Consider the following 27,807-nt stretch of genomic DNA (forward strand, 5'->3'; position numbering starts at 1 on the left):
TGAGACCTAAAGTGTTAATTGTTTTATTTTTTTCATGAAATCCTCCTTTTAAAATATCTGACTTATATTTTTGCTGCGTTGTTTTATTTTCATTAGAGGAAAAAAAAAATCTCCTGTATACTCACTGATCTTTATAGAGAAATCAGAGAATCTATAATCTATCATTATATAGATCAGTGGTAGTGTCTCTCGCTTGAGGAGAAGAAACCTATGCGTGAACAATGATTTGTTGTCCGTTTGGCGTTTTTTTTTCTCTCTCCATGGTTACTGTGTTGCCCGACGACTCTCTGTTAACGACTGTCTGTTAGCTCCTTCAACGGTAAGTTAAATAGGCAGATTTTTAATAATTTCCATAAATTACAAATTATATATAACAGTTACGAGCAAACAAAACTTGTCTTGTTGTTTGAGTATGATATACACTTCACTAGCGCTAACGTTACATATTAAGTCGAATTATTTTACCTAGCAACAACACAGAGCACCGAAGAGTTCTTAAATCGTCCCAGTGAAATGACATGGTGAAGACGGAGAACTCGGGTGTTCAGTGTCTAAAAAGTTCATATCCTGGACGGTGCAATGCGGAAGAAACCTGTCAAATGTGGAAGGAGAGCATGGATAAAGTAAGGGAATGTCTTGTTTACTTTACCTTAAATCATTTAATTGTCACGTGACCTATTTCATATTTTATGTGTAGCTAAGCTATATGATATTCAATTATTTATTATTAATTAAAATAATGCTTGAACATAGAGACTAACAGGCCACACTTTTTATTTCCACCTACTCAATCTTTTGCTTTAGCTCCTCTATTGAAAATGATTTAACGTTACCTCTGTTCAGATAAATCATGGAAATGCTCTCAGACACGGCCTTCGTCATGTCCTCCACCTCTCTTGTAAAGACCCTGTTTGTCACATGACCTGTGGTGAGGGTGCCGCAGGCTTCGCTAGTCTCCACAGTAGCGGTCATGTGCATTTCTATTATCCTAATGGCCATTTTAGAGATCCGTCTTTTTGCCTACCCCTCATCCACTATGCTGGACTCACCTCCACACATCTGCCAGGCAGACTAATCGGCTGGGGACCTGGGGCCATTCTCACCATACTAGATGCAGAACTGAATCCTCTGGTTCATGCTGTGGAACCAATGGATGTGAGAGTGTGCAAGGTGCGGCTTTATAGAAAACTTTTCTGACAACGGTTAATACAATTAAACCTGGAATAACTTTTTAGTGGAATGGAATGAAAATATATTGGTGTTGTAGACCAGTGGTTGTCAACCAGGAAGACTGGATGATTTATAAAAATGTATGACACCATGAAATCAAAATTTGGAAGGAAAAAAAATGATGTGCACTGATAAATAATTTATCATATTGAAATATTATAAATTATTTATCTGTGCACATCATTTTTTTAATCACGTGCCCTCGTTATCTTTAATCAAAAAATGATCCACTCGATTTCCGATGACAAGATAGTGCTAAATTTTTTCTTGTTTGAGTAGGTTTCACTAAGATATATATCACAACTTCCGAAAATCTTGTAACTTTCATGATGACTTTAAAATGTTTAAAATTGAAACAAAACAAGCTTTAAAACAACAAAAACAAAAATTAATTTAATTTAATTAAATACATTTAATTAAATTCAGCCCCAATTTTCAGGAATTCTTCAATTTGATTATTCAAAATTTATATTTTAGTAGCTTATTTAATTTTTTTGGAAACACATTTCTGTACAAAAGGAGGGGCGGGATGTGAATATTATCGTGGACAGTGAGGGGCTATTAAAAAAGGTTGAGAACCACTGGTATAGATATTAGGACACTCCAGATCATTGGAGCTTGTACTGAATGTCAATTAATGAGACATTTGTCTGTCACAGATTTTGGAGCACTCTAATGAGCTTGTCACAGCTGGAATGGGAAATGTTTGCGTGTGGTGCCTTACACACTTGATATGTCGCAGACGGGTGGTGGAGGGTTTAGGGAGACTTGTTTTCACACATCTAGCACTAGTGCCTAGCAGAACTCAGCATGGCCTCAGAGGACTGGCTGCATATGGACAATCTGTGGCTGTGTTGGACCTTACAAAGGGATGCATTATGGAGCACAAGAAGAACCTCCATTTGAGGTTTGTTCATTGGACTGTCCAATATGTTATTCATTCAATTAGCTGGGAAACATTTGAAATAAAATGGGTTAAATGAAACCGATTTCTATGTAAACTCTTAACTTTAGTCCTATTAAATCATACTTTTTTTTTCAGGGAAATCACAGGGATGGTCTACTGTCCCCTTAGGGATATTGTAGTTACTGCATCAGATATGACAATCCGAGTGTGGGGACTAGACTGGGAGCTTCAAATGGCCTTTGTGGGACATACAGGTCTGAAAATCAGTAAACTTCCCTCTTAATAAAGTTTCAAAATATGAGTGACATTTGCAACTGTATTGTTGAAATTACATTAAATATCAGCCCAGCTAAAAGAGAACATTCTCTGAACATTTTTAATATTTTCTGGCAAGGTTCTCTCAAAGTTATGAACAAACATTCTTAACGTCAATAGCGTTAACTCTTACCTCAGTAGTGTACCCCAGAATGTTTTGTTCTTCACATTACATTACATGGTCAGAAAAATGTCACGTCAGGAGAAGTGGATGATCTTAGGTTGTAAATCCAGCATGCCCCATCTCCGTCATTGTTTAAACATATAACGATAGCCGGGCGCCCACAGCCCATGATAACTTTACTGATCAGCTAACAATAATTTTCGACCCTGTTCCCTCAAGTGATGTCACATAACATATATCAGGTAAAGTGGATGATCTTGTGTTGTAAATCCAGCAGGCTCCGACACCCTTTCAGTGTTGAAAACACACAGCTCGTGATAACTTATCGATCAACAAACACGTGAACTAAGCGGTTAGCGAATCAGACCACAGCTGGGCCAGCTAACCAATATGAGACCATTGCATTTTTTTGAGGGACTGGCTTCAATAAAGGTACAACATATGAAAAATAATGCAATTTTTTAAAAACGAACATCAACACATGTTACAGTGCACCCCAGAGACACAATTGGGCCTTCAAAATAATGTGTTTTACCACCGCTTTAATGAGAACATTAACTAAATGTTTTAGAACATGTTCTTGTTAGCTGGGAATAATATAAATTAGCATTTTAGACCTTTTTAAGTACACTGACCATTTTGAATTAAGTCTTCACTGACAATAGACTGTACTTCTGTCGTGTGTTTTGTGTCCTTTTTCCAGCTCTGGTCACTTCCCTAGTTCTATGTCCTGTTTCTGGCCTGTTGTTGTCATCTTCTCTTGATGGTACTTTGAGATGCTGGAGGCTTGAAGTTGGAGACCAGGTCCAGACTTTATCCATTCCTAATGGGTGCTCACCTCCTCTACTTATGGGAGGGCCAGACAGTGCTGGCATCTTCTTTTCATACTCCACCAACAGTGTGGACTTCTGGACCTTTAACTGCCTCTACAATCTACACTGCAGATTGGACGGATTCCTGGGAGGTCCTGTCCGTCAAATCTTGACCCCACCAAGCCCCCCTTCCTTCCAATCCTGTGTAGTTTGTATCCATGGAAACAGCAATGTCACAGTTGTTGCGGCAGAGACGGGTGCAGTGCTCACTAGATTCCAAGCCAATGGAAAAGTAAGGTGTGCTGATTACTGTGTGCCTAAGGAACGCCTATTGGTCTTGACTGAGGACGGGGTGGTATCTATTGCCAGTACTTTGACCAATCCAGTAACAATACTGGATGAGTGGCATGGGATAGAGCATTGGGATTGGTCAGGTGGGCAGGTGGCTGCAAATATAGGCAGGGTGTGCTGCATGGTGTTATACAGTGACGTTAAAGATACACAAAGTGAACAGGATGAATGGAGATCCTTACAGAGGCAGAGAGCACAGATGCCAAATAAGATTAAAAACAGGTTTGTATTTGGGGTAGTGAGTGTGTGTTTGTATACTGCATTATTTATATTTACAAACACAATTCAAAAAAGGTGAGACAAATTGTGAATAAAAAAAGATATGAAATCATTTACAACTTTTATAAACTTATATTTTATTCACAATAGAATATAGATAACATATCAAATGTTGAATGTGAGAAAATGTTTTAAAATGTCATGCCAAGTTTTGGCTAATTTTGGATTTCATGAGAGCTACACATTCCAAAAAAAGTTGGGACAGGTAGCAATAAGAGTTTGGAAAAGTTAAATGTACATATAAGGAACAGCTGGAGGATCAATTTGCAACTTATTAGGTCAATAGGTAACATGATTTAGTATAAATAGAGTCTCTCGGAGTAGCAGTGTCACTCAGAAGTCAAGATGGGCAGAGGATTACCAATGCATGCCCCCAATGCTGCTGCGAAAAATAGTGGAGCAATATCAGAAAGGAGTTTCTTAGTGAAAAACTGCAAAGAGTTTGAAGTTATCATCATCTACAGTGCATAATATCGTCCAAAGATTCAGAGAATCTGGAACAATCTCTGTGTGTAAGGGTCAAGGCCGGAAAACCATACTAGGTGTGATCCATGATCTTTGGGCCCTTAGATGGAACTGCATCACATACAGGAATGCTACTGTTATGGAAATCACAGCATGGGTTTAGGAATTCTTCCAGAAAACATTGTTGGTGAACAATTCACCAGCACCGTTGCCAGCTAAAACTCTGTAGGTCAAAATATGAAGCCATATCATGATCCAGAAGCGCAGACATTCTCTCTGGGCCAAGGCTAATTTAAAATGACCTGTGGCAAAGTGGAAATCTGTTTTGTCAGAATGAATCAAAATTTGTAGTTCTATTTGGAAAACTGGATGCCATGTCATCCGGACTATAGAGGACAAGGACAACCCAAGATGTTATCAGTGCTCAGTTCAGAAGCCTGCATCTCTGGTGGTATGATGTTGCGTGAGAGCGTGTGGCATGGGCAGCTTACACATCTGGAAAGGCACCATCAATGCTGAAAGGTATATCAAAGCTCTAGAACAACATATGCTCCCATCCAGATGTCATCTCTTTCAAGGAAGACCTTGCATTTTCCAACATTACAAGGCCAGACCACATACATAAATTACAACATAATGGCTGCATAGAAGAAGGATCCGGGTACTCCAGATCTTTCACCCATAGAAAACATTTGGCGCATCATAAAGAGGAAGATGTGACAAAGAAGACCTAATACAGTTGAGCAACTAGAAGCCTGTATTAGACAAGAATGGGACAACATTCCTATTCCTAAACATGAAAAACTTGTCTCTTTAGACCCCAGACGTTTGCAGACTGTTATAAAAAGAAGAGGGGATGCCACACAGTGGTAAACATGGCCTTGTCCCAACTCTTTTCAGATGTGTTGATGCTATGAAATTTAAAATCAGCTTATTTTTTCCTTAAAATTGTCTCAGTTAAAACATTTAATATGTGATCTATGTTAAAATATGTATAAAATATCCAATATCCCGAGTCCCAACATTTTTGGAATCGGGTTTGTATATATACTCACCTAAAGGATTATTAGGAACACCTGTTCAATTTCTCATTAATGCAATTATCTTATCAACCAATCACATGGCAATTGATTTAATGCATTTAGGGGTGTGGTCCTGGTCAAGACAATCTCCTGAACTCCAAACTGAAGGTCAGAATGGAAAAGAAAGGTGATTTAAGCAATTTTGAGCGTGGCATGGTTGTTGGTGCACAAGTTACTGGGATTTTCACACACAACCATTTCTAGGGTTTACAAAGAATGGCGTAAAAAGGGAAAAAACGTCCAGTATGCGGCAGTCCTGTGGGCGAATGCCTTGTTGATGCTGGAGGTCAGAGGAGAATGAGCCAACTGATTCAAGTTGATAGAAGAGCAACTTTGACTGAAAAAAGCAAAGCATTTGTGAAGCCACAACACGCACAACCTTGAGCCGATTGGGCTACAACAGCAGAAGACCCCACTGGGTACCATTCATCTCCACTACAAATAGGAAAAAGAGGCTACAATTTGCACAAGCTCACCAAAATTGGACAGTTGAAGGCTGGAAAAATGTTGCCTGATGAGTCTCGATTTCTGTTGAGACATTCAAATGGTAGCGTCAGAATTTGGCGTAAACAGAATGAGAACATGGATCCATCATGCCTTGTTACCAGTGTGCAGGCTAGTGGTGGTGGTGTAATGGTGTGTGGGGGGATGTTTTCTTGGCACACTTTAGGCCACTTAGTGCCAATTGGGCATCGTTTAAATGCCACAGCCCACCTGAGCATTGTTTTCTGACCATGTCTTTATGAGCATCTTATACCCGTCCTCTGATGGCTACTTCCAGCAGGATAATGCAACAAGTCACAAAGCTTGAATTATTTCAAATTGGTTTCTTGAACATGACAATGAGTTCACTGTACTAAAATGGCCCCACAGTCACCAGATCTCAACCCAATAGTGCATCTTTGGGATACTGGAATGGCAGCTTCGTGCTCTGGACTGGATGTGCATCCCACAAATCTCCATCAACTGCAAGATGCTATTCTATCAATATGGGCCAATATTTCTAAAGTATGCTTTCAGCATCTTGTTAAATCAATGCCACTTAAATAAACAGTTAAAGCATTTAAAAGAACAATTAAAGCAGTTCTGAAGGCAAAAAAGGGGTCAAACACAGTATTAGTATGGTGTTCCTAATAATCTTTTAGGTAAGTGTGTGTGTGTGTGTGTGTGTGTATATATATATATATATATACACAGTTCCTTGCGAAAGTATTCGGCCTCCTTGAACTTTGTGACCTTTTGCCACATTTCAGGCTTCAAACATAAAGATATGAAACTGTAAATTTTTTGTGAAGAATCAACAACAAGTGGGACACAATCATGAAATGGAACGAAATTTATCGGATATTTCAAACTTTTTTAACAAATCAAAAACTGAAAAATTGGGCGTGCAAAAATTATTCGGCCCCCTTAAGTTAATACTTTATAACCCCACCTTTTGCTGCGATTACAGCTGGTATGTCTCTATCAGTTTTGCACATCGAGAGACTGAAATTTTTGCCCATTCCTCCTTGCAGAACAGCTCGAGCTCAGTGAGGTTGGATGGAGAGCGTTTGTGAACAGCAGTTTTCAGTTCATTCCACAGATTCTCGATTGGATTCAGGTCTGGACTTTGACTTGGCCGTTCTAACACCTGGATATGTTTATTTTTGAACCATTCCATTGTAGATTTTGCTTTATGTTTTGGATCATTGTCTTGTTGGAAGACAAATCTCCGTCCCAGTCTCAGGTCTTTTGCAGACTCCATCAGGTTTTCTTCAGAATGGTCCTGTATTTGGCTCCATCCATCTTCCCATCAATTTTAACCATCTTCCTTGTCCCTGCTGAAGAAAAGCAGGCCCAAACCATGATGCTGCCACCACCATGTTTGACAGTGGGGATGGTGTGTTCAGGGTGATGAACTGTGTTGCTTTTACGCCAAACATAACTTTTTGCATTGTTGCCAAAAAGTGTAATTTTGGTTTCATCTGACCAGAGCACCTTCTTCCACACGTTTGGTGTGTTTCCCAGGTGGCTTGTGGTAAACTTTAAACAACACTTTTAATGGATATCTTTAAGAAATGTCTTTCTTCTTGCCACTCTTCCATAAAGTCCAGATTTGTGCAGTATACGACTGATTGTTGTCCTATGGTCAGAGTCTCCCACCTCAGCTGTAGATCTCTGCAGTTCATCCAGAGTGATCATGGGCCTCTTGGCTGCATCTCTGATCAGTCTTCTCCTTGTATGAGCTGAAAGTTTAGAGGGACGGCCAGGTCTTGGTAGATTTGCAGTGGTCTGATACTCCTTCCATTTCAATATTATCGCTTGCACAGTGCTCCTTGGGATGTTTAAAGCTTGGGAAATCTTTTTGTATCCAAATCTGGCTTTAAACTTCTCCACAACAGTATCTTGGACCTGCCTGGTGTGTTCCTTGTTCTTCATGATGCTCTCTGCGCTTTAAACGGACCTCTGAGACTATCACAGTGCAGGTGCATTTATACGGAGACTTTATTACTAACAGGTGGATTCTATTTATCATCATTAGTCATTTAGGTCAACATTGGATCAATTAGAGATCCTCACTGAACCTCTGGAGAGAGTTTGCTGCACTAAAAGTAAAGGGGCCGAATAATTTTGCACACCCAATTTTTCAGTTTTTGATTTGTTAAATTTTTTTGAAATATCCAATACATTTCATTCCACTTCATGATTGTGCCCCACTTGTTGTTGATTCTTCACAAAAAAAATACAGTTTTATATCTTTATGTTTGAAGCCTGAAATGTGGCAAAAGTTGCAAAGTTCAAGGGGGCCGAATACTTTCGCAAGGCACTGTATGTATAAGCATACATTGCAAAAAAACAAACAAAAAAAAAACAGGTCCTGTCTAGCTTGCATAAGATGGCAAGTGTCAGACTTTATCACTTCATCAGATTTCAGTGCAAGAACATAATCTATGTTTTTTTTATTGTGGTTAGCATCATGTGCTTGCATGTCATCTAAACTGTCTCTTGAGATTGTCTGACTTGAGTCTAATATTGCTTAAATTGTAATATGGTTTTTCATAATGATAATTAAATACTTGAAATGTTAATAAAATAAACATGATATGCATTGTCATTTTTACAGTTCTCTTACTTAATTTGTGTGTGTGTGTGTGTGTGTGTGTGTGTGTGTGTGTGTGTGTGTGTGTGTGTTTCTCATAGATTTCTGGTTATACTGGGCCATTGTGGTGGTTGTTTGTCTGTGCTCAATATGCTTTCAGGCAAAGTCCAATTTAGAACTTCTGCTCACAACAACCAAAACATCAGCAGTATGCAGGCATACCCCAGCAGTGGCTACCTATTGACTGCAGGTGCACATACACTTCACTCTTATACATCATCACTCTAATACATCATCACACTGATTGTTAGGATTCACTTATTGACTGATTATAATCTTGATGGGTTTATATTGTAGGTGAAGATAAATCTCTTGTGGTTTGGCGTGTGTTCCCATGTGCTCAGCAGTGTTTGAGTCTCCATTTCAGCATGTTGTGCGATCTGCCTCCTATTTTGTTGGCACTATTGGGAACCAAACTCACCTTCTATTTACAAGATCCAGAGAACAAAACTTATAGCCTTGTGCAATACAGTTTAGAGAGCCAAAGCCGATCTGATCAGCAACCCAATGAAGAGCATCATAACAAAATCACAGGTTAGAGATTTTAAAATCTACTGCTTTGGCCCTCTGTTTGAGAGACTTTTTGTAGAGATATTAAATATTACAATATTGTCACTCAAACAAAAACAAGAAAACACACTAGGCCAGTTCTCCTTTGTTACTGCAATCTATGCAATTTTATTTGAATAAATTAGTTGTATAAAAAAACTATTCCAACATAATTTTGGGATGATATATGATGTAGACAGATTTTGTGAGATTTAAGTTGGTTAATTAATCAATGTATACATCCTGACACTTTTAGGATAATAGACAGTTTTCTTATGTGTCCCCAGGGCTCTGTGCATGTTATCAGCTGAGTGTGTTTGCTTCAAGCAGTCAAGACGGGACTGTACGAATCTGGGATATGAAAAATCGCCTTCTTAGGTTAGGACAGAGCTTTTTTTGTTTATTTGTGTATTATTATTTAAAATTCAAGCTTTGATTATCTATGTATCTGGGCTTCTGTGGTGTTTATTTCAGAATTCTTGAGCTGAATGCAGAGCCGGAGTGTTTGGCGTACTGTGAGGGTGGAGACCTGCTATTAGGCATCACAGGAGACCTCTACAGAATCCCCCACACACAGCTACTTCCTTCCGACTGCAGGACACAAGTACAGTTTAAACTATGCTTAACTTATAACTACCAAACAGCTTAAAGTCCCCCTGTAGTCAATCGTTTTATCCCTTAAAACTAAAGGCGCACCCATTGGATTTTTTGGTATAGACATTTTTTAATTTAGATTAATATTTTTGTTTGCCCATATAATCTTAAAGTATTTAGGTTAAGCTTATTTGGCTTGCTGTCTACTGATGAGGGGCTTGATGAAGCAGCTTCAACTCGAGCTGTGATATACCCCCACAGTGACTAAAGGATCATGTAGGGCAAGGTACCTAAGATAAAGGTGGAGTTTGGGGAGGTGGTGGGAACATCTGAGACTGAGGAGATGTAAGCAGCTTTTTATATATTCTGGCTGTTGGCTGTTGATTTGTAGATTAGATGGGCTTGCTCCTTCCTAACGTTAGAACTTCACAAAGAGCAGTGTGCTGTTGTTTTTTTTAGGTTGCTAGACAACCTCTGAATCAGCTGTCCTGTCAGCCTAATCGATTGGACAATAGAAAAACATGCGAATGACAAGCACTTTTCTGCTCAGAGTTGTTGTTTTTTTCAACTTCAGGCAACTACAAAAACCCAAAAGCTAAAACGTGAAGCGCATAAACAGTGTGCAAAATGCTCACTGCCAATAGAAAACAATTGAAAAAAGACTTAGAAAAAAAAATTGTCAGGGTTGGTTGAATCGAAAGGAGCGAGGACTCAATTTGCAGGAGGAAGGGAATTTAATTACAAGATAAACAAAAGCTACCCCGAGGGAGAAAAACATAACTTGACACTTGACTTGATGAGCAGGGAAACATGAGGTACTTTTATCGACGATCCAGGAAAGAACTGCAAACACGAAATAATAAACGTAGCAATAGAGGGAATGCACGTGACTTCCCCGTCAGCTGGAGTGACTGCGATTACGCCCCACTGAATGACAAAAAGACTGAGAGGCAGCATTGGTTTTCAGCATGAATGCAACGAAAACACACAAAATCAGGCTCGGAGGGGAGGGTAGGGGGAGGCTTGTCCATGGACCCCATGGACATCGCTGTTCCGAACTTGAGACGGACTTGATAATAATGATATAATAATGATAATAGCGTGTAATTTTTGCCACTCAAACCACTGCCACCTGCTGCTGCTTCTGCTTTTAGAGGGAAAAGCTGCCCATAACTGCTTGTCTAGGATATGTAATCCTCGTAATCCTCTGTAAGAATTCGTAATAATAGCGTATCATTAGCGAAAAGGAGCTAGCAAAAGATCCAGTGTGTATCTGTATTTGCACTCGTCAAATTAAATTTCCAAAGTGTTTTCGCTTCGGTGAGTAATGTAACCAATCACAGACATGTTTGTAGATTTCTGTGCAATAGGCCAATCACAGGTGTTGAATTTGGAATCCACTCACCGCTCGAGTGTTTGTCCAAGTGCTGAGTTCAGTTAACATGCGTGTCAATCCTCTGTAAGTGCAGACATTGAGAAAATAAGAGATTCATTGTATACCAGCTTCACTGATTAATATAGCGGAACATTGTGAGAATGTATTTATTGAATGAGTGACAGTTTTTAGTGATTATAAAGGGAACGCTCTTTGCGCTCTCTCTAGGCAAATGATATATATTTTTATTAATAGGTCTATAATATATTCCGAATTTTAATAAAACTTTTGTTTTCCATTCTTGACAAGCAGCCACATACACACTTCAATACACTGACACATCCGCATATATGCGGGATTCACTCCGAAAATGTGATGAATAACAGTTATAAATATTCATGTCAAAATCAGGCTCATAAAAATTTCAGGAAAACACGATTCCTGGTTGCATGTCATTTTCCATGGATCACTGTGGTAAGTTGTAAGGACCACTATATCGAGCCCAAACTATAGTTTAAACTGATAATTGTTTGCTATACTCGCGTTTTCCTCTAATGGCTGTGGTCACGCAGTATTCTGGCCATCGACGTCGATGCATACCATCTATTCCAATAGGGTCCTCATAACATCGGTGCTCTGGCCCTAATAAATGGGGAGCAAACAAAAGAGGGTAACGAGGGAAGACAGGTGGGGCAAATTAACCAATAATCAGGAAACAAGGTGGGCGAGGTTAGACAATAGACGAGAGCACATGGCACAAAGAAACATGACAGCCATGTGCTCACACCAAACATGACATGAACATGCAGCTAATGAGAACTCATGTTCACACTGCATGTTCACGCAAAACATGACAACATAAAAGCACAGACAGAAGAGTGTACAGCTGAGCGAACTCGAACTGAACGCTAATACAAGACAGAACGCACAAGAACGAGCGAATGCTCACCCTGTGCGCTCACAACAAAAGACACACACTTAGAGCATGAATGTCCAAATCCCAACAGAAAACTGAAACCAGGCTACAAAACAACCCAGGACAGGACACAGGACAAACAACACAGGAGTGTCAGGGCTCTGTCACAAAACTAAGAGTAACCTAGACCGAAGTGACAGAACCCTGACAAAAATACCCTCTTACTTCTGTCTAATCTGGGCCTGGGTCAGTGGAGAATAGTTAATCTTAATACCATAAAATACATCCAATGCATAAATCACCCACTATATTGCTATATATACATGATTTTTCATATAAACAGAAAAATATACCAGGATAACATCTCGGTTACGTATGTAACCCTCGTTCCCTGAAGAGGAAACGGAGACGTGCGTCAGAACTGAACCGACGAATGGGATCTTAGTTTAGAGACCAATCCTACTTCGAGCGTTTAACAACGAGCCATTGAAATTTGGCATGCGATCCACGCATTCCATGCTCCGCCCCGCGGTGCGGGTATAAAACAGGAAGTGGAATGGTCGATCAGCGCTTTTTCTGCTGAGGAGCCGAGAGGTGACCGGACTCCCAGCGGAAGCACAGCACCTGGCGACGGGACGTACGTCTCCGTTCCCTCGTTCAGGGAACGAGGGTTACATACGTAACCGAGACGTTCCCTTTCAGTCGCTCACGTTCGACGTACGTCAGAACTGAACCGACGAATGGGATCCCTATGGAAAACGCCAGGATGCTGGCCCTTCCAGCGTCCTGCTTGAGCACACTGCACCGTCTAGTGTGGTATGGAAGTCAGGGCTCCAAGCAGGGAGTACAGTCACTACTGTTTTTGCAAGACCCACTCAGAATGACTATTGGATAACGCTGGGAAAGCGAGCCTACCTTTTCTCTGAAGAAGGTACGCTGCGGGGCCACGTCCTTCAGGGAAGGAGAGGTGGTGGAATACGCATAGGGACTAACCTGACAGGGTAGTGCAACATATGGCAGTCTCTGGGGTGGTTCCAGCCTAATTGAAGGGGGGAAAGAACATGCCCAGAGACGACAGAGCGGGCTCTGTCAAGGGAAAGACAGAAGGGTAGCTGGTACCGTGGAAGAATACACATATGGGGTTGCCGTGAGAGAACCGCTACATATGGAACCCAGCCTACAGCCACGTTTCACAAGCATACGGGTGCAGGCCTGGCGTCAGACGGTCCGCAACGTCTGAAACTGAAGGGGTGACGGAGGAGCTCGACAGGGTTAGCCGTTTTCCCGGGGAACACAACTGGAGACAATAGACGCACGTATCCGGCCCCGAGGGCGGGAGTGGCGTTTGCAAGCCGACACTTAGAACGGGCACTTAACGCTCCTGGCCACTGGGGGCGAGGATGCGGGAAGATACCAGCTCTACACATAGGCTATAGAATCTAGCGAACGTGTTGGGTGTCGCCCAGCCCGCAGCTCTACATATGTCTGTCAGTGAGGCGCCTTGAGCCAGCGCCCAGGAAGAAGCAACACTCCTAGTGGAGTGTGCTCTTACTCCGAACGGGAAGGCACGTCTTGGGACTGGTAAGCCAAGACTATAGCTTCCACTATCCAGTGGGCTAACCTCTGCTTGGAGACAGCCTTTCCCTTCTGCTGGCCTCCGTAACAGACAAAGAGTTGCTCTGAGGTCCGAAAGCTTTGGGCCCGGTCAACATAAGCGTGAAGAGCGCGGACCGGACACAGCAAAGCCAGGGCTGGGTCTGCCTCCTCCAAAGGCAGCGCTTGCAGGTTCACTACCTGATCTCGAAAGGGAGTGGTAGGAACCTTGAGCACGTATCTGGGCCGAGGTCTCAGGACAACGTGAGAGTTACCAGGCCCGAAATCTAGGCACGATTCGTTGACCGAAAGTGCATGCAGGTCCCCTACCCTCTTGATCGAGGCCAATGCCGTCAGGAGCACTGTCTTCATTGACAAGATTTTAAGCTCACAAGATGCCAAAGGCTCGAATGGGGGGCTCTGGAGTGCTCTGAGCACTAGAGCCAAGTCCCAAGAGGGTATCGAGGTAGGATGAGAAGGATTTCGTCTCCTCGCACCTCTGAGGAACCTGACGAGTAGGTCGTGCTTCCCCACGGACTTACCTTCTACTACATCATGGTATGCCGCTATTGCGGCAGCATATACCTTGAGGGTGGAGGGAGACAGCCTTCGCTCCAACCTGTCTTGCAGGAAGGAAAGCACGACAATAATCGAACACCTTCGGGGGTCTTCCCGGCGGGAAGCGCACCACTCAACGAACAGGTTCCACTTCAGAGCATAGAGGCGCTTCGTAGAGGGGGCTCTAGCTGAAGCGATGGTATCTACGACAGCTTGTGGTAGTCCAACTAGAACCTCCGCGTCCCATCCAGGGACCAGACATGAAGATTCCAGAGGTCTGGACGCGGGTGCCATAGAGTTCCCCGTTCCTGAGAAAGAAGGTCCTTCCTCAGGGGAATCGGCCAAGGAGGGGCTGTCGCGAGGAGTGTAAGTTCTGGGAACCAGGTCCGTTTGGGCCAATACGGCGCAACTAAGAAGACCTGCTCCTCGTCCTCCCTGACCTTGCACAGAGTCTGTGCAAGAAGATTCACTGGGGGAAACGCATACTTGCATAGATCCCGGAGCCAGCTGTGCGCCAGGGCATCTGTGCCGAGGGTACCCCCGGTCAGGGAATAGTACCACTGGCAATGGGTTGAGTCCGGAGAGGCAAACAGGTCTACCTGTGCGGCTCTGAACTGGTCCCTTATCAGCTGGACCGCCTGGGGGTGGAGTCGCCACTCTCCCGGAGGTGTCGGCTGACGAGAGAGCTCGTCGGCTGTCTGGTTCAGCGCACCAGGGACACTAATGGCCCAAAGCGACCTCAGATGACGGGAGCGTAGACCACCCTGACGGTTGATGTACGCAATGGCCGTGGTGCTGTCCGTACGGACCAGTACATGCTTGCCACGCAGCAGCCCCTTGAGGCAGTGGAGTGCCAAGTGTACTGCCAGTAACTCGAGGCAATTGATGTGCCAATGCAATTGCGGCCCCATCCACAGACCAGCAACTGCATGCCCATTGTACGTGGCCCCCCAGCCGGTGGCGGTGAATAGCACAGCATGCCTGGACACTTGTTCTAGGGGCACCCCGGCCCGGAGAAACGAAGTGTTGGACCACGGGCTGAAGGTTTGGCCGCAGTAAGGAGTCACTGGGACCCGGTACTGACCGCTCTGCCACGCCCACCTCGGAACTCGGCCATTGAGCCAGCGCTGAAGCGGTCTCATATGAAGCAATCCGAGCGGCGTGACCGCGGCTGCAGATGCCATATGCCCCAGGAGCCTCTGAAAGAATTTCAGTGGGACCGCTGTCCTGCTCTTGAACATATTCAAGCAGTTCAACACGACTGGACTCGCTCCTCGGTGAGGCGCGCAGTCCGGTTGAACGAGTCCAGCTCCATGCCGAGATAAGAAATCCTCTGTGTAGGACAGAGTTTGCTCTTCTCTCGGTTGACCCGAAGGCCCAACTGGCTGAGGTGACTGAGCACCAGGGCCCTGTGTTCGCACAACTGGTCCTTCGACTGGACTGGGCTAGAATTAGCCAATCGTCGAGGTAGTTGAGAATCTTAGTTAGTTACTTAGGTAGTTGAGGACCTTGTACTGATATGCTTTCCCCTCGAACGCAAAACGTAAGAACGGTCTGTGTCGAGGGAGAATAGACACATGGAAGTACGTGTCCTTCAGGTCGATTGCCGCAAACCAATCCTGGGGACGGATGCATTGAAAAATTCGTTTTTGCATCAACATTCTGAGCAGGAGCTTGTGCAGGGCCCGATTCAGAACTTGCAGGTCCAGGATTGGTCGTAACCCAATGAAGTAGGGGCTGTAGAACCCCGCCTTCATATCGGCTGGAGGAACCGGCTCGATCACGTCCTTCGCCAGTAGGACCTCGATCTCTGACCTCAAGACATGAGCATCGCTGCTTCGCACGGAGGTGAAGAAGATGCCCTTGTACTTGGGCGGCCGGCGTGCGAACTGAATCGCGTAGCCAAGTCTGATGGTACGGATGAGCCAGCGAGACGGCCTGGGGAGACCTAGCCAGGCCCCCAGAGACCGTGCAAGCGGGACCAACGGCACCACAGACGTGCCCGGGATGGGGCAGCGAAGCGGAGTACTCTGGCCCAACTCGGGAGGCCCGGAGGCGGCCCGAAGTGTTGCCCGAGCACTCCTGGTTTGGACAGAGAGTGGGTGAGAAGGCCCGGAGGCGTCCTCGAGGCCCACTCTGCTGCCCACTGCCCGAAGGCAGGAATGTGGAGCACTCAGCCCCGACCCGGGAGGCCCGTGGGCGGCCCGGAGTGTTGACTGAGTGCTCCCAGGAGAGGCAGTGTGTGGGTAAGACGGCCCGGGGGCGTCCTCGAGCCCCACACAGCTGCCCCCTGGCGAAGGGAGGGGAGGAAAGGAGTGACAAGGCCCGTGGGCGTCGCACACTACCAACCTGACCCTCTTGGGGCCCAGAGAGAGAGGAAACTGCTCTTTTTGTGAGAAGGTGGGTACCGCTGGACTGGAGATGTTATTGTACCAGTGCAGACCCCCCGGTGGGGGAGGGATGCGGACATCATCTCCCTCAGAGCATCTCCTCTTCTCCCTGGGCTGCCCGTCTCAGGGCCGCTTCCCCTTACGCTTGCCGGCAGGTTTGGCGGGACCCTGGACGGGTTGGGGGGCCCCCTTGCGTCCGGCACCCTGCTTCGCGGGTGGAGGCTGCTGCTTGGGCTTGGCAGAGGCGGGCGCCAGGGGACGCCCTCGGCGACGAGCAGACTGGGGGGCTGCCCCGGGCGGCTGGGTGGAGGCAGCAGCGGGCCGCCGGGGCAGGATGTTCCTTATGGCCTCCGTCTGCTTCTTGGCCACCGAGAACTGCTGGGCAAAGTCCTCGATGGCGTCGCCGAAGAGGCCGGCCTGACAGACAGGGGCGTTCAAAAACCGAACCTTGTCCGAGTCCCGCATGTCTGTCAGGTTCAGCCACCGGTGGCGTTCCTGGATCACGAGAGTGGACATCGCCCGACCCAGGGAGCGTGCAGTGACTTTCGACGCCCGTAAGGCGAGGTCCGTCGCCGCACGCAGTTCCTGCATAACGCCCTGGTCAGAACTACCCTCGTGCAGCTCCATGAGCGCTTTGGCCTGGTGGACCTGCAGGAGCGCCATGGCATGCAAAGCTGATGCGGCTTCCCCACAGGCTGTGTAAGCCTTGCCTGTCAAGCCGGACGAGAACTTACATGCCCGGGAGGGGAGACGCGGGGCGTGCCTCCAGTCCACAGCGGTCTTAGGACACGGGTGCATTGCAACCGACCGCTCGACTGGAGGGATCCCCTCGTAACCCTTAGCCGCACCACCATCGAGGGTAGTGAGTCAGTCGATTGCAGGCGAGCGCTGTAGGGCGCCACCCACGACTTCGTGAGCTCCTGATGCACTTCCAGGAAGAATGGCACCGGGGCGGGGCGCTGAGAACCAGCGCGGGCCATCCCGGGAAACCAGTCGTCCAACCGCGAAGGTTCGGGACGTGGTGGAGGGTTCCACTCAAGCCCGACACTTGCGGCGGCCCGGGCAAGCATAGCCGTAAGCTCCAGGTCGGACTCAGGCAACGCTGTCACACACGAAGGGGGCAACGCAGCCGAATCTTCATCTTCGGAGCCCATTAGCTCATCCCCCGGTGCAGCAACCGACATCTGATCCTCTGCCAGAGCCCCGAAAGAAACGACTGGCGCTCCACGCGGGAGGTCAGCACGCCCTTCCGGAAACTCCACCGGCACAGTGGAGGGGGGAGGGGCCTGAGGAGCCGTGAGACCCGTTGGGTTTGCCCTGACCGTCACCCTTAGGTCCCCACCAAGGTCATCAGCCAAAGTAGCAGCCCTCTGCTTTGCAGCTGGAGGACCGCTAGATCAGGGGATGCACGATGGCGCTCCACCTCTTCTGAGGTACTGGAGTCTGGACCGTAGCACTGCGATGGTCATATTCCCGCAATGGGAACATGACTCATCCACGAATGCAGCCTCAGCGTGCTGAGCGCACAAACACGTGAGACAACGAACGTGCCCGTCAAGCGGAGACAGAAATCGACCGCACCCAGAAACACACGGTTTGAATGACATTTTGAAAAAGACGCAGGGTCAAACCGTGTTGCTCTTTTGTGAAAGGAAAACTGCTCTTTTAGTGTGCTGAAGCACTCAGGGAGATGACCGCGGCTCCACACAGTTCGATCTGCAAGCCTGTGTGAGCTCTCAGTGTTTGTGTGTGTGTGTGTAACGCCCAGCGAACCAACAGGTTTTTTTGAATGGGAAATTCGCCCAGCGAACCAACAAGCTCTTTTAGACACTGTGTACTTGGTCTCTCGCTGAAGCGCCGTATCACCTGCACTGGCAGTTCTCAAGAGACTCTTTTTATGACTCGTAGTCAACACTCTCCGTAGGAAACAGTATAACACTGCTCGGCTCCGAAGTAGAAAGCGCTGATCTACCATTCCACTTCCTGTTTTATACCCGCGCCGCGGGGCGGAGCGTGGAATGCGTGGATCGCATGCCAAATTTCATTGGCTCGTTGTTAAACGCTCGAAGTAGGATTGGTCTCTAAAGTAAGATCCCATTCATCGGTTCAGTTCTGACGTACGTCGAACGTGACCGACTGAAAGGGAACCTGGCTTCTCTTGAGACTCCCCTGCTTTATAGCATATATAGTTAATGATATGCTAAAGCCTGCCTGCAAATTGACACAAAGGTAGTTTGTGATGTCAGAAACACTGGCAATTTCACTGCAGTTTTAAGGAGAGAATACTCAGCTACGTTGACTCATTCATTTACACATGATTTGTCTTAAAGCATATTAAAAACACCACACAGGCATATAAACAACATTAAAATGTTTATTTTAACCACAGGGGGTCTTTAATCTATCAAACAGCATAATTTTCTTTTGTCAAACCTTCTTAAAGAGGTCTTAGACTTGATGTCTTAAACACTGAAGATAGAATAATGTACAGAATAATGGTTATGTGAAAATACTTTATTCTAGATTTACTGTAGAACAGAGGAGGTATTCTGTTCAAACTAAATTAATTGTTTATTTTGAATGTATTCATTTTATCACCCACTGAGAAATGTAATCCAGGCTCCGAATTACCCAAATCCTGGATCCCAGTCATGAGTCACAAAAGCAGGTAACTTTCTAGTCACATAAGTACACTATTTGATAGTACACTAAGTACAATATTTTTACTCTTTGTTTAACACCTATCTCTAGGACAGAGAGTTGCCATGTTGCTAAAATGTCTGGTTCTGAACGGCTTGACAGGATAAAAGATTCAGTAAGTATCAAATATATGTAAAAATGTGTTTGAGGGTCAGAGCTCATCCATATGTTTGTCTTAAAGGACTTTGGGGCACTCATGGCAAAACATAAAGACCTGGAATCCCTACAAAAAGGAGAGGTTGAGTGCAAAAGGAGAAAACCAGCCACCATACAAACCAAACAAGAGGCTTTCAATAATTACCTGCGTCTAATTTACAGGCAACCTCCCAGTATAAGAGTATGTTCATCAACACCATTCACTTTTACTCTGTCAATATTTTCCAAATTAATAATCAAACACTACTTATATATATTTGATCTGAATGATTTTAATGAATCTTAAGAATGTATTAGGTTTTAAACAAATGTATTGTGTGAATGCACAGTGTAATTGAATAGCATTGAAATAATTTAGGGGTTTGTTTGTTTGCTTGCCATGAGCAGATTGAACTAGATGAAATCCAACTCTGGTGTACTGAAGAGGATGAGAAGAAGGGGAGGGAAGAGTCTAACATTAATTTTACAACCATCATAGAGACTCCATCTACAAAGAAGAGCGCTCTTCCACCCACACCAGCAGCAAAGAAACGCAGAGAAAAAAGATACCCTGTTAGGATGTTTTTGTGTTTTTTATATGATTCTAGTCACGTTGAGTAAAATAACAGAACTCGTATAGTGATTGTGTGCTTTAGTTTACTGCTGCTGACTTTTTTGTCTAAAAGTGTGGTTACATCAGCAAAATTTTGCAGGCAAATAAGACATTGTACCTTGTCAATAGCACACTAATGTATGTAGAAAAACTCACACAAAAGTCACTTTCAAACCAGAAGCTTTCCATTGGTGAGCATAGCGAATTTGTGTGGCAAACTTAAAAGAGTAAAATCTGCATGGGGAACTTTTTTCTCAATTGAAAGGTCCAATTATTTGGATCCCAATTGAAATGACTGGATTTTACCTGCAAAAAGTTGCTGAGCAACAATAAATGTAACCGCACATTAAGAAAGATATGGAATGATGTCACATAACCACTTAATTGCTTGCTCTTTTTTAAATTTTATTTTGCATGCACATTCTTCACAGCCACCAAAGCCCCTTCCAACAATAAGGCATCCTACACCCCATGTGACTCCATCCTCCGAGTCTGCACCACCTTCACCACCCCTTGCACCACCTTTACTCACCCCTGCACCACCCTCGCCAATCTCAGAGACTCCATCCACACAGAAGAGCCCTCTTTCACCCACACCAGCAACAGAGAAACTCATACACCCTGTTAGAATGTTTTTGTGTTTTTTATATTAATTCTAGTTACATGCATTCTTGAGTAAAATACAAACCTCATATAGGGATTGACTGTGTGTAGAATTTACTGCTGCTGACTGTTTTGCATAAAAGTGTGGTTACATCAGCAAAATTTTGCAGGCAAATAAGACATTGTCCATTGACATTAGCAAAGCTATTAAAACAAAAATTGCACAGAAGTTACTTTCAAGCCAAGCAACTTCATGTTCGTGAGAATGGTGAATTCCTGCAACCAGCTTAAACATGAATGGAATGTGGGGGTTTTTTTCTGCATAGAAAACTTTTTCATCCTCATTCAAAACCTCCAATTGATGGATTCCAATTCAAATTTCTATATTTTGCCATGCAATGGTAAATGTAACCGCATTTAAAAAAATGTGTGGAATGATGTCATATAACCACTTAATTGTTTTCTCTTTTTTCATTTGCTCTCTTATGCTCACTCTTCAAAGTCACCAAAGGCCCTTCGACCAATAAAGCATCCTACGCCACCTCTGAGTCCACCCTCCAAGTCTGCACCACCTTCACCGCCCCTTGCCCCACCCTCTCCGTCTAAACAACCCACATTCTTGCCTCCTCCACCCCCGTCATCTTATCTGCCAGAGTTCCTCGGACAGTTTGTGGATGAGCATTGGTTTCAAAAGATGTTTCCTGATATGAATGTAAGATGACTTACAGGCACAATAAGAGCAAAAGAACCCTTCCATTCATATGTACACAGTGATCAGTTTCTTTTAGTTCTAGTTAATTTCTCCATCATTCTACATTAATTTGTGCATGTGTTTGCAGTGTATTTCACATTCTTTAGGCCCCAAGGAATTTGGCGTGCATCTGTTGGACTTCATGATGTCTTGCAGCATGACTCAGAAGAATGGAATCATGAAAGCATTACTCATGTTAATTCAGCAGGAGGTGTTAGACAAAGAATCTATCAGCAAAGGACTGCTGGTTTGCCTGCAAAATTGCATTCACAAAAATATGGTGAATCAAATTGTTATAGTACATTCAATACATACAGAAATAAATGAAATACATTTTGCTAACAACTTTTCATCAAAGTTTCATTTTTATTTTCTTGAAAACATGGAAGATGCATGAATTCTTTCAGATTCATTGTCAGAACACTACAGATAAGTATTCAGTATTAAAATATGTATTAACATGTGAATATGTGTTCTGCAGTCAAGGGAGGAAAAGCATTTTGTTGGTGAGCTGCTGAATTTGATGTTGTTACTAAGTCCGAACAGTTCCGACACCATTGTGGAGTTACTCGTCATGTTGGCAGATAAACAAGTTGATCTTAAGTAAGGAATGATGCATGTTTAACACAATACAATAAATAAAATGTAGTTTTATATTCCATTGCATAAGCACAACACCTTTTCCGTTGCCCACTTTAATACTTTATAAAATAGTGAATGTGAAAGTGATGTATCAACTGCAGAACATCCAATTATTAAGCAGAAGTGTTCATGTTTGTGTTTTAGGGTGACCTATTACTGTTCCCTTTCCCACCACTTTTTAAGATATACACAATTAAAAAAAACGTGATAATTAACCATTCTTTCATTATATCTCTGGCAGGGCTTTAGTTCTATGTGTATTGCAAAGGTTGGGTGTGGAGGAGGCTAGACTGTGGTTATGTCCAGAATTAGAGTCCTGGAACTCTCTGACGAAGGATCAGCCTAACCAGCATGGTAGTCTTCGAGATATGGCCAGCCACTGGCTGCTTACCTGGACCAGCAAGTACAGGGTAACTAGAATATATCAAATTGGTAGATATATTTTTGAGGAGAGCAAAAGTTGCATTTCTGTTGTACTTCACAGGTGCACACAGGGTGTGTGTTCCTGCGCACTGAAGGAGTACAGAGTGCGTTTGCTCCTGTGGAGGTGCTCAAATATTTCTGCTCTGTACAAAGAGCCAAACAGCCCCGACCACCACCACCACCTCTACCAGAGGGCAGGAAGGACACCATTATTGTGCCTTCAGGCTTGGCTAGGTATGTCTTACTGATACAGCACCCTCTATCAACTGGTTTTGTCCGGTTTTGTCTGATGTATATTTTCAGTCAGTTTATCTACATTTAAAACTGAATTTGTATGTTAGTTACCTTAGTTAGTCACTTTATTACAAGTGGAAATTGTCTTTGGCCTCACCCCAAAGAGACACATTCAATATCATCACACAAATCACATAAAAAGACAACAAGTAACACAATCACCCCTCAACACAATCACCCCTTACACTCAGATCCTAAAATGAAAATTCTAATGGCAGTTGGCACAAATTACATTTGATACACCATTTTTTTCTTGCTTGAGATTGCCAAAACCATCGTTTTGATGGTAAAAGCTGAAATGTAATATTCAATGGATGAGAACAATCCTCAATAATAACCTGTGCGTTTTGTTTGACTCTTGTTTGATAAATTTCATTAAAATTTCTTTGTGGTTGTCCTACAATTGCACTAGCAATTTTAACTACTCTGCACAGTTATTGCTTTTGTTTAAAGGGTTACGTCAGCGATTAGCATTAAGCTTTGTAACAGTAGAAACCCGGTAGTATATTCGAATGATTGTGAAAAAAATAAAATCTACTTTATTCCTACTAATGATCAATTCCTTAGTTTTATTCATATCTCGTATCGCAGCTTTACTCAACCATCCAACAAGTTTAAATAAATTAAAATAGGAATCCTTGATTTTAAATTTAAGAGTGATAAAATAGTTCCCTGTGGAACTCCTGTATTTGCAATGATTGTCTTTGACACCATATCATTAACAACTATACTCTTTGAGGACAATTTAAAAGAAAGTCTTTAATCCACCAAAAAAGATAACCATTTACTCCTAAATTAATAAATCTTTGCAAAAGAATATCAATCCGAATCGAATAAAAACTAAACTACAATCTATAAATAGAATCCTAACGTAATTTACAGTATGCTGTTCATCTACAAAATCACATTATAATAATGTTATAACATTATAATAGCATTGTCGGCGCCCCTCTTTCCCCTGTAGGCAAATTGAAGGGGGTCTAAAACTTTTAAACACAGTGTCTCAGAAATGCCTTGTCGGTCTAAAATTTATCTTTTAAAATCTTTTAACTGATTGGCATTAGATATTTTAGATCTTTCTTTTTTTCCCATTTGGTACCACCTTACAATTTAAAAACAGCTGGAACAATTGGGTAAAGACACCAGTTAGTAGAAAAGCACATAGACGTATTAAGGCATATTCTCTCACATTTAGTAGTACATTCCTCTCTATCAAACCTAAATTGAAACATTTAAATCTTCTTCAGAAAGTGCACCTTGTAACCTTGTTTCGTCTTCTCTTCGCCATGATGCATAATATATTTTCAGTCTTATCCTTATATGCTAGTTAAGCTTTCTTTATTTGACTCCTAAATTCCTTCCTTTTATGTCTAACCAGTTCCCTATCACCATATATATATATATATATATATATATATATATATATATATATATATATATATATATATATATATATATATATATATATATATATATATATATATATATATATATACAGTCTTGTTCAAAATAATAGCAGTACAATGTGACTAACCAGAATAATCAAGGTTTTTAGTATATTTTTTATTGCTACGTGGCAAACAAGTTACTAGTAGGTTCAGTAGATTGTCAGAAAACAAACAAGACCCAGCATTCATGATATGCACGCTCTTAAGGCTGTGCAATTGGGCAATTAGTTGAAAGGGGTGTGTTCAAAAAAATAGCAGTGTCTACCTTTGACTGTACAAACTCAAAACTATTTTGTACAGACATTTTTTTTTCTGGGATTTAGCAATCCTGTGAATCACTAAACTAATATTTAGTTGTATGACCACAGTTTTTTAAAACTGCTTGACATCTGTGTGGCATGGAGTCAACCAACTTGTGGCACCTCTCAGCTGTTATTCCACTCCATGATTCTTTAACAACATTCCACAATTCATTCACATTTCTTGGTTTTGCTTCAGAAACAGCATTTTTGATATCACCCCACAAGTTCTCAATTGTATTAAGGTCTGGAGATTGGGCTGGCCACTCCATAACATTAATTTTGTTGGTTTGGAACCAAGACTTTGCCCGTTTACTAGTGTGTTTGGGCTTGGGGTCATTGTCTTGTTGAAACAACCGTTTCAAGGGCATGTCCTCTTCAGCATAGGGCAACATGACCTCTTCAAGTATTTTAACATATGCAAACTAATCCATGATCCCTGGTATGCGATAAATAGGCCCAACACCATAGTAGGAGAAACATGCCCATATCATGATGCTTGCACCTCCATGCTTCACTGTCTTCACTGTGTACTGTGGCTTGAATTCAGAGTTTGGGGGTCGTCTCACAAACTGCCTGTGGCCCTTGGACCCAAAAAGGACAATTTTACTCTCATCAGTCCACAAAATGTTCCTCCATTTCTCTTTAGGCCAGTTGATGTGTTCTTTGGCAAATTGTAACCTCTTCTGCACATGCCTTTTTTTTAACAGAGGGACTTTGCGGGGGATTCTTGAAAATAGATTAGCTTCACACAGACGTCTTCTAACTGTCACAGTACTTACAGGTAACTCCAGACTGTCTTTGATCATCCTGGAGGTGATCATTGGCTGAGCCTTTGCCATTCTGGTTATTCTTCTATCCATTTTGATGGTTGTCTTCCGTTTTCTTCCACGTCTCTCTGGTTTTGCTCTCCATTTTAAGGCATTGGAGATCATTTTAGCTGAACAGCCTATCATTTTTTGCACCTCTTTATAGGTTTTCCCCTCTCTAATCAACTTTTTAATCAAAGTACGCTGTTCTTCTGAACAATGTCTTGAACGACCCATTTTCCTCAGCTTTCAAATGCATGCTCAACAAGTGTTGGCTTCATCCTTAAATAGGGGCCACCTGATTCACACCTGTTTCTTCACAAAATTGATGACCTCAGTGATTGAATGCCACACTGCTATTTTTTTGAACACACCCCTTTCAACTAATTCAACTAATTGCCCAATTGCACAGCCTTAAGAGCATGCATATCATGAATGCTGGGTCTCATTTGTTTTCTGAGAATCTACTGAACCTACTGGTAACTCGTTTGCCACGTAGCAATAAAAAAATATACTAAATATACTTTTTTTTTTTTTTTTATATTTCTCTGCTGGCACATAATTGTTAAAAAACAAACAATGAAAGAGACATTTGCATAAAAGGTCCCTTCTAAGATTAACAAATATCTCAAGAAAACCAAAAAGTTAATTTTTTTGGGTCAATGTCCCAGTTTAACCATAGAAAAGATTCTCAAATATAATACTGTTGTGTTGAACTAGTTTGCGTAACCAAGAAATGCTCTTTAAAAGAAGTGTTGTCTGGGATTTACAATGATCAGAAGTTTCTGTTTTTATGTAGACTGAAGCCTATTCAGCGTCTAGGAGAGACATACAGTATGTCTAGGATACGAGAGCCTCGAGGTTAGTATATTGTAGAGTTTCAGAATTAATTTGTTGCATATAGTAACTTTATATCCATTATGCCGTTAGCAATAAAGGATGTTTGTTTTTAATATTAAGTTTAAGTGAAAACTTATACAAAAAGCAGCCTTAAAGAAGGAATATGGAAATAATAATTTCAGTTTTTGTTAAGCATCTTCATTATAAACCAACAGGACATCTGCTGCCACCATTGCCATATCGACCTTTGCTGATGGGTTTCACTCGGTTCCTCTCTCTACCAATGGCACATGTCACATTATCTCCATTTCCCTTTTCTCTGGATTTTCAGAACTTCAGACGCCCTTCACTGCACAGATACTTCTTCCTGGAACAGTCTTATGTAGAGTATTACAGATAAGAGCCAATTATTACCAATGCATGAAAGCTTTAAAAGACTAATATACCGACTCCTCTATGATGCATTAATGGCATAAAATACACTTAAATGTATTAAAGTCAACTTGTTTCACCAATGTACAGAAAGAAATCCTTTATTATCTTGAAAACTTGCAGTAGGTAATTGACAGTTGAATGTTTAAAACATATGGCTTGTTTTAATGTGGAAGGATACAGAGTGTATGCAGTGCTTTTAAAAGCAGTCAGTTTAACTGAGACACTGAGAAGTGAAAACTGAGAAGTTCCAGTGTCCTAAATTGCATATTGCGTTTGCAACTGGAATTTAAACACTATGTAAAACATTGTTCCTGGATTTACATATTCATAATGAATAATTAGAACCTAAATTTAGTTATGACGATGTGACTAGCGATATCAGCTAACGGAGATACAGTGCTTGTTTTGTTCAGTCTTTTACTGCATATGGTAATTAATAACTCAGAAAGTAGAACTGAAGTTTCATTTATTATAAGATGATTAAAACAATTCAAAATACACCTGCATTGTATTGCATTTTGTGACTTTGTCAAAAAAAAAAAAATGTCACCATTAAAGTTTAAATGTTGTCTTGTTCTCATGAACCCAATATGGTGTTTTGTCTAAATAAATGTATCGTCACACCTCGACTAGATACATTTTTGCACAACTTAATAGTAATATTAATAGTAATCAAATAATATTTTAATTAAACACAAATTTTATAAATTATAAAGATAGTTCATATTTGACACAGAATTTAAAAAAATATCTCAACTAGCTGACTATAATACATTATTTTTAAAGTCAGTTCCCTTTAAAATCTACAGGTGCTGGTCATATAATTAGAATATCATGAAAAAGTTGATTTATTTCACTAATTCCATTCAAAAAATTAAACTTATATATTATATTCATTCATTACACACAGACTGATATGTTTCAAATGTTTATTTATTTTAATTTTCATGTTTGTAACTGACAACTAAGGAAAATCCCAAATTCAGGATCTCAGAAAATTTGAATATTATTTAAGACCAATACAAAGAAATAATTTTCAGTTGGCCAAGATTTCAAAAAAATTATGAACATGAAAAGAATGAGCATGTACAGCACTCAATCCTTAGTTGGGGCTCCTTGTGCCTGAATTACTG

General features: G+C 42.3%; 2 protein-coding genes across 3 annotated transcripts; both read left to right on the forward strand.

Moving 5' to 3' along the window:
• The first annotated feature begins 213 nt into the window (after positions 1–213).
• wdr97 (WD repeat domain 97) lies at positions 214–19,471 on the forward strand. Its single transcript, XM_067450292.1, has 11 exons — positions 214–319; positions 470–623; positions 844–1,170; positions 1,890–2,137; positions 2,273–2,391; positions 3,280–3,961; positions 8,749–8,897; positions 9,005–9,241; positions 9,544–9,634; positions 9,731–9,860; positions 19,289–19,471. The coding sequence occupies exons 2-11, from the start codon at positions 519–521 to the stop codon at positions 19,352–19,354; spliced, it is 2,154 nt and encodes a 717-aa protein (XP_067306393.1). The 5' UTR covers positions 214–319; positions 470–518; the 3' UTR covers positions 19,355–19,471.
• LOC137084236 (uncharacterized) lies at positions 19,355–27,174 on the forward strand. Of its 2 annotated transcripts, XM_067450305.1 has the most exons (11): positions 19,355–19,497; positions 19,564–19,719; positions 19,926–20,090; positions 20,562–20,753; positions 21,236–21,445; positions 21,573–21,764; positions 21,966–22,087; positions 22,368–22,536; positions 22,611–22,783; positions 26,199–26,260; positions 26,455–27,174. In XM_067450305.1, the coding sequence occupies exons 1-11, from the start codon at positions 19,459–19,461 to the stop codon at positions 26,637–26,639; spliced, it is 1,665 nt and encodes a 554-aa protein (XP_067306406.1). In that variant the 5' UTR covers positions 19,355–19,458; the 3' UTR covers positions 26,640–27,174. The 2 variants fall into 2 exon arrangements, with proteins under 2 accessions (XP_067306406.1, XP_067306416.1); XM_067450315.1 differs by lacking the exon at positions 20,562–20,753 and having other exon boundaries at positions 19,413–19,497.
• Positions 27,175–27,807: the final 633 nt, after the last annotated feature.

Source organism: Pseudorasbora parva, chromosome 1 (assembly GCF_024679245.1).
Source record: "Pseudorasbora parva isolate DD20220531a chromosome 1, ASM2467924v1, whole genome shotgun sequence".
Classification (NCBI taxonomy): domain Eukaryota; kingdom Metazoa; phylum Chordata; class Actinopteri; order Cypriniformes; family Gobionidae; genus Pseudorasbora; species Pseudorasbora parva.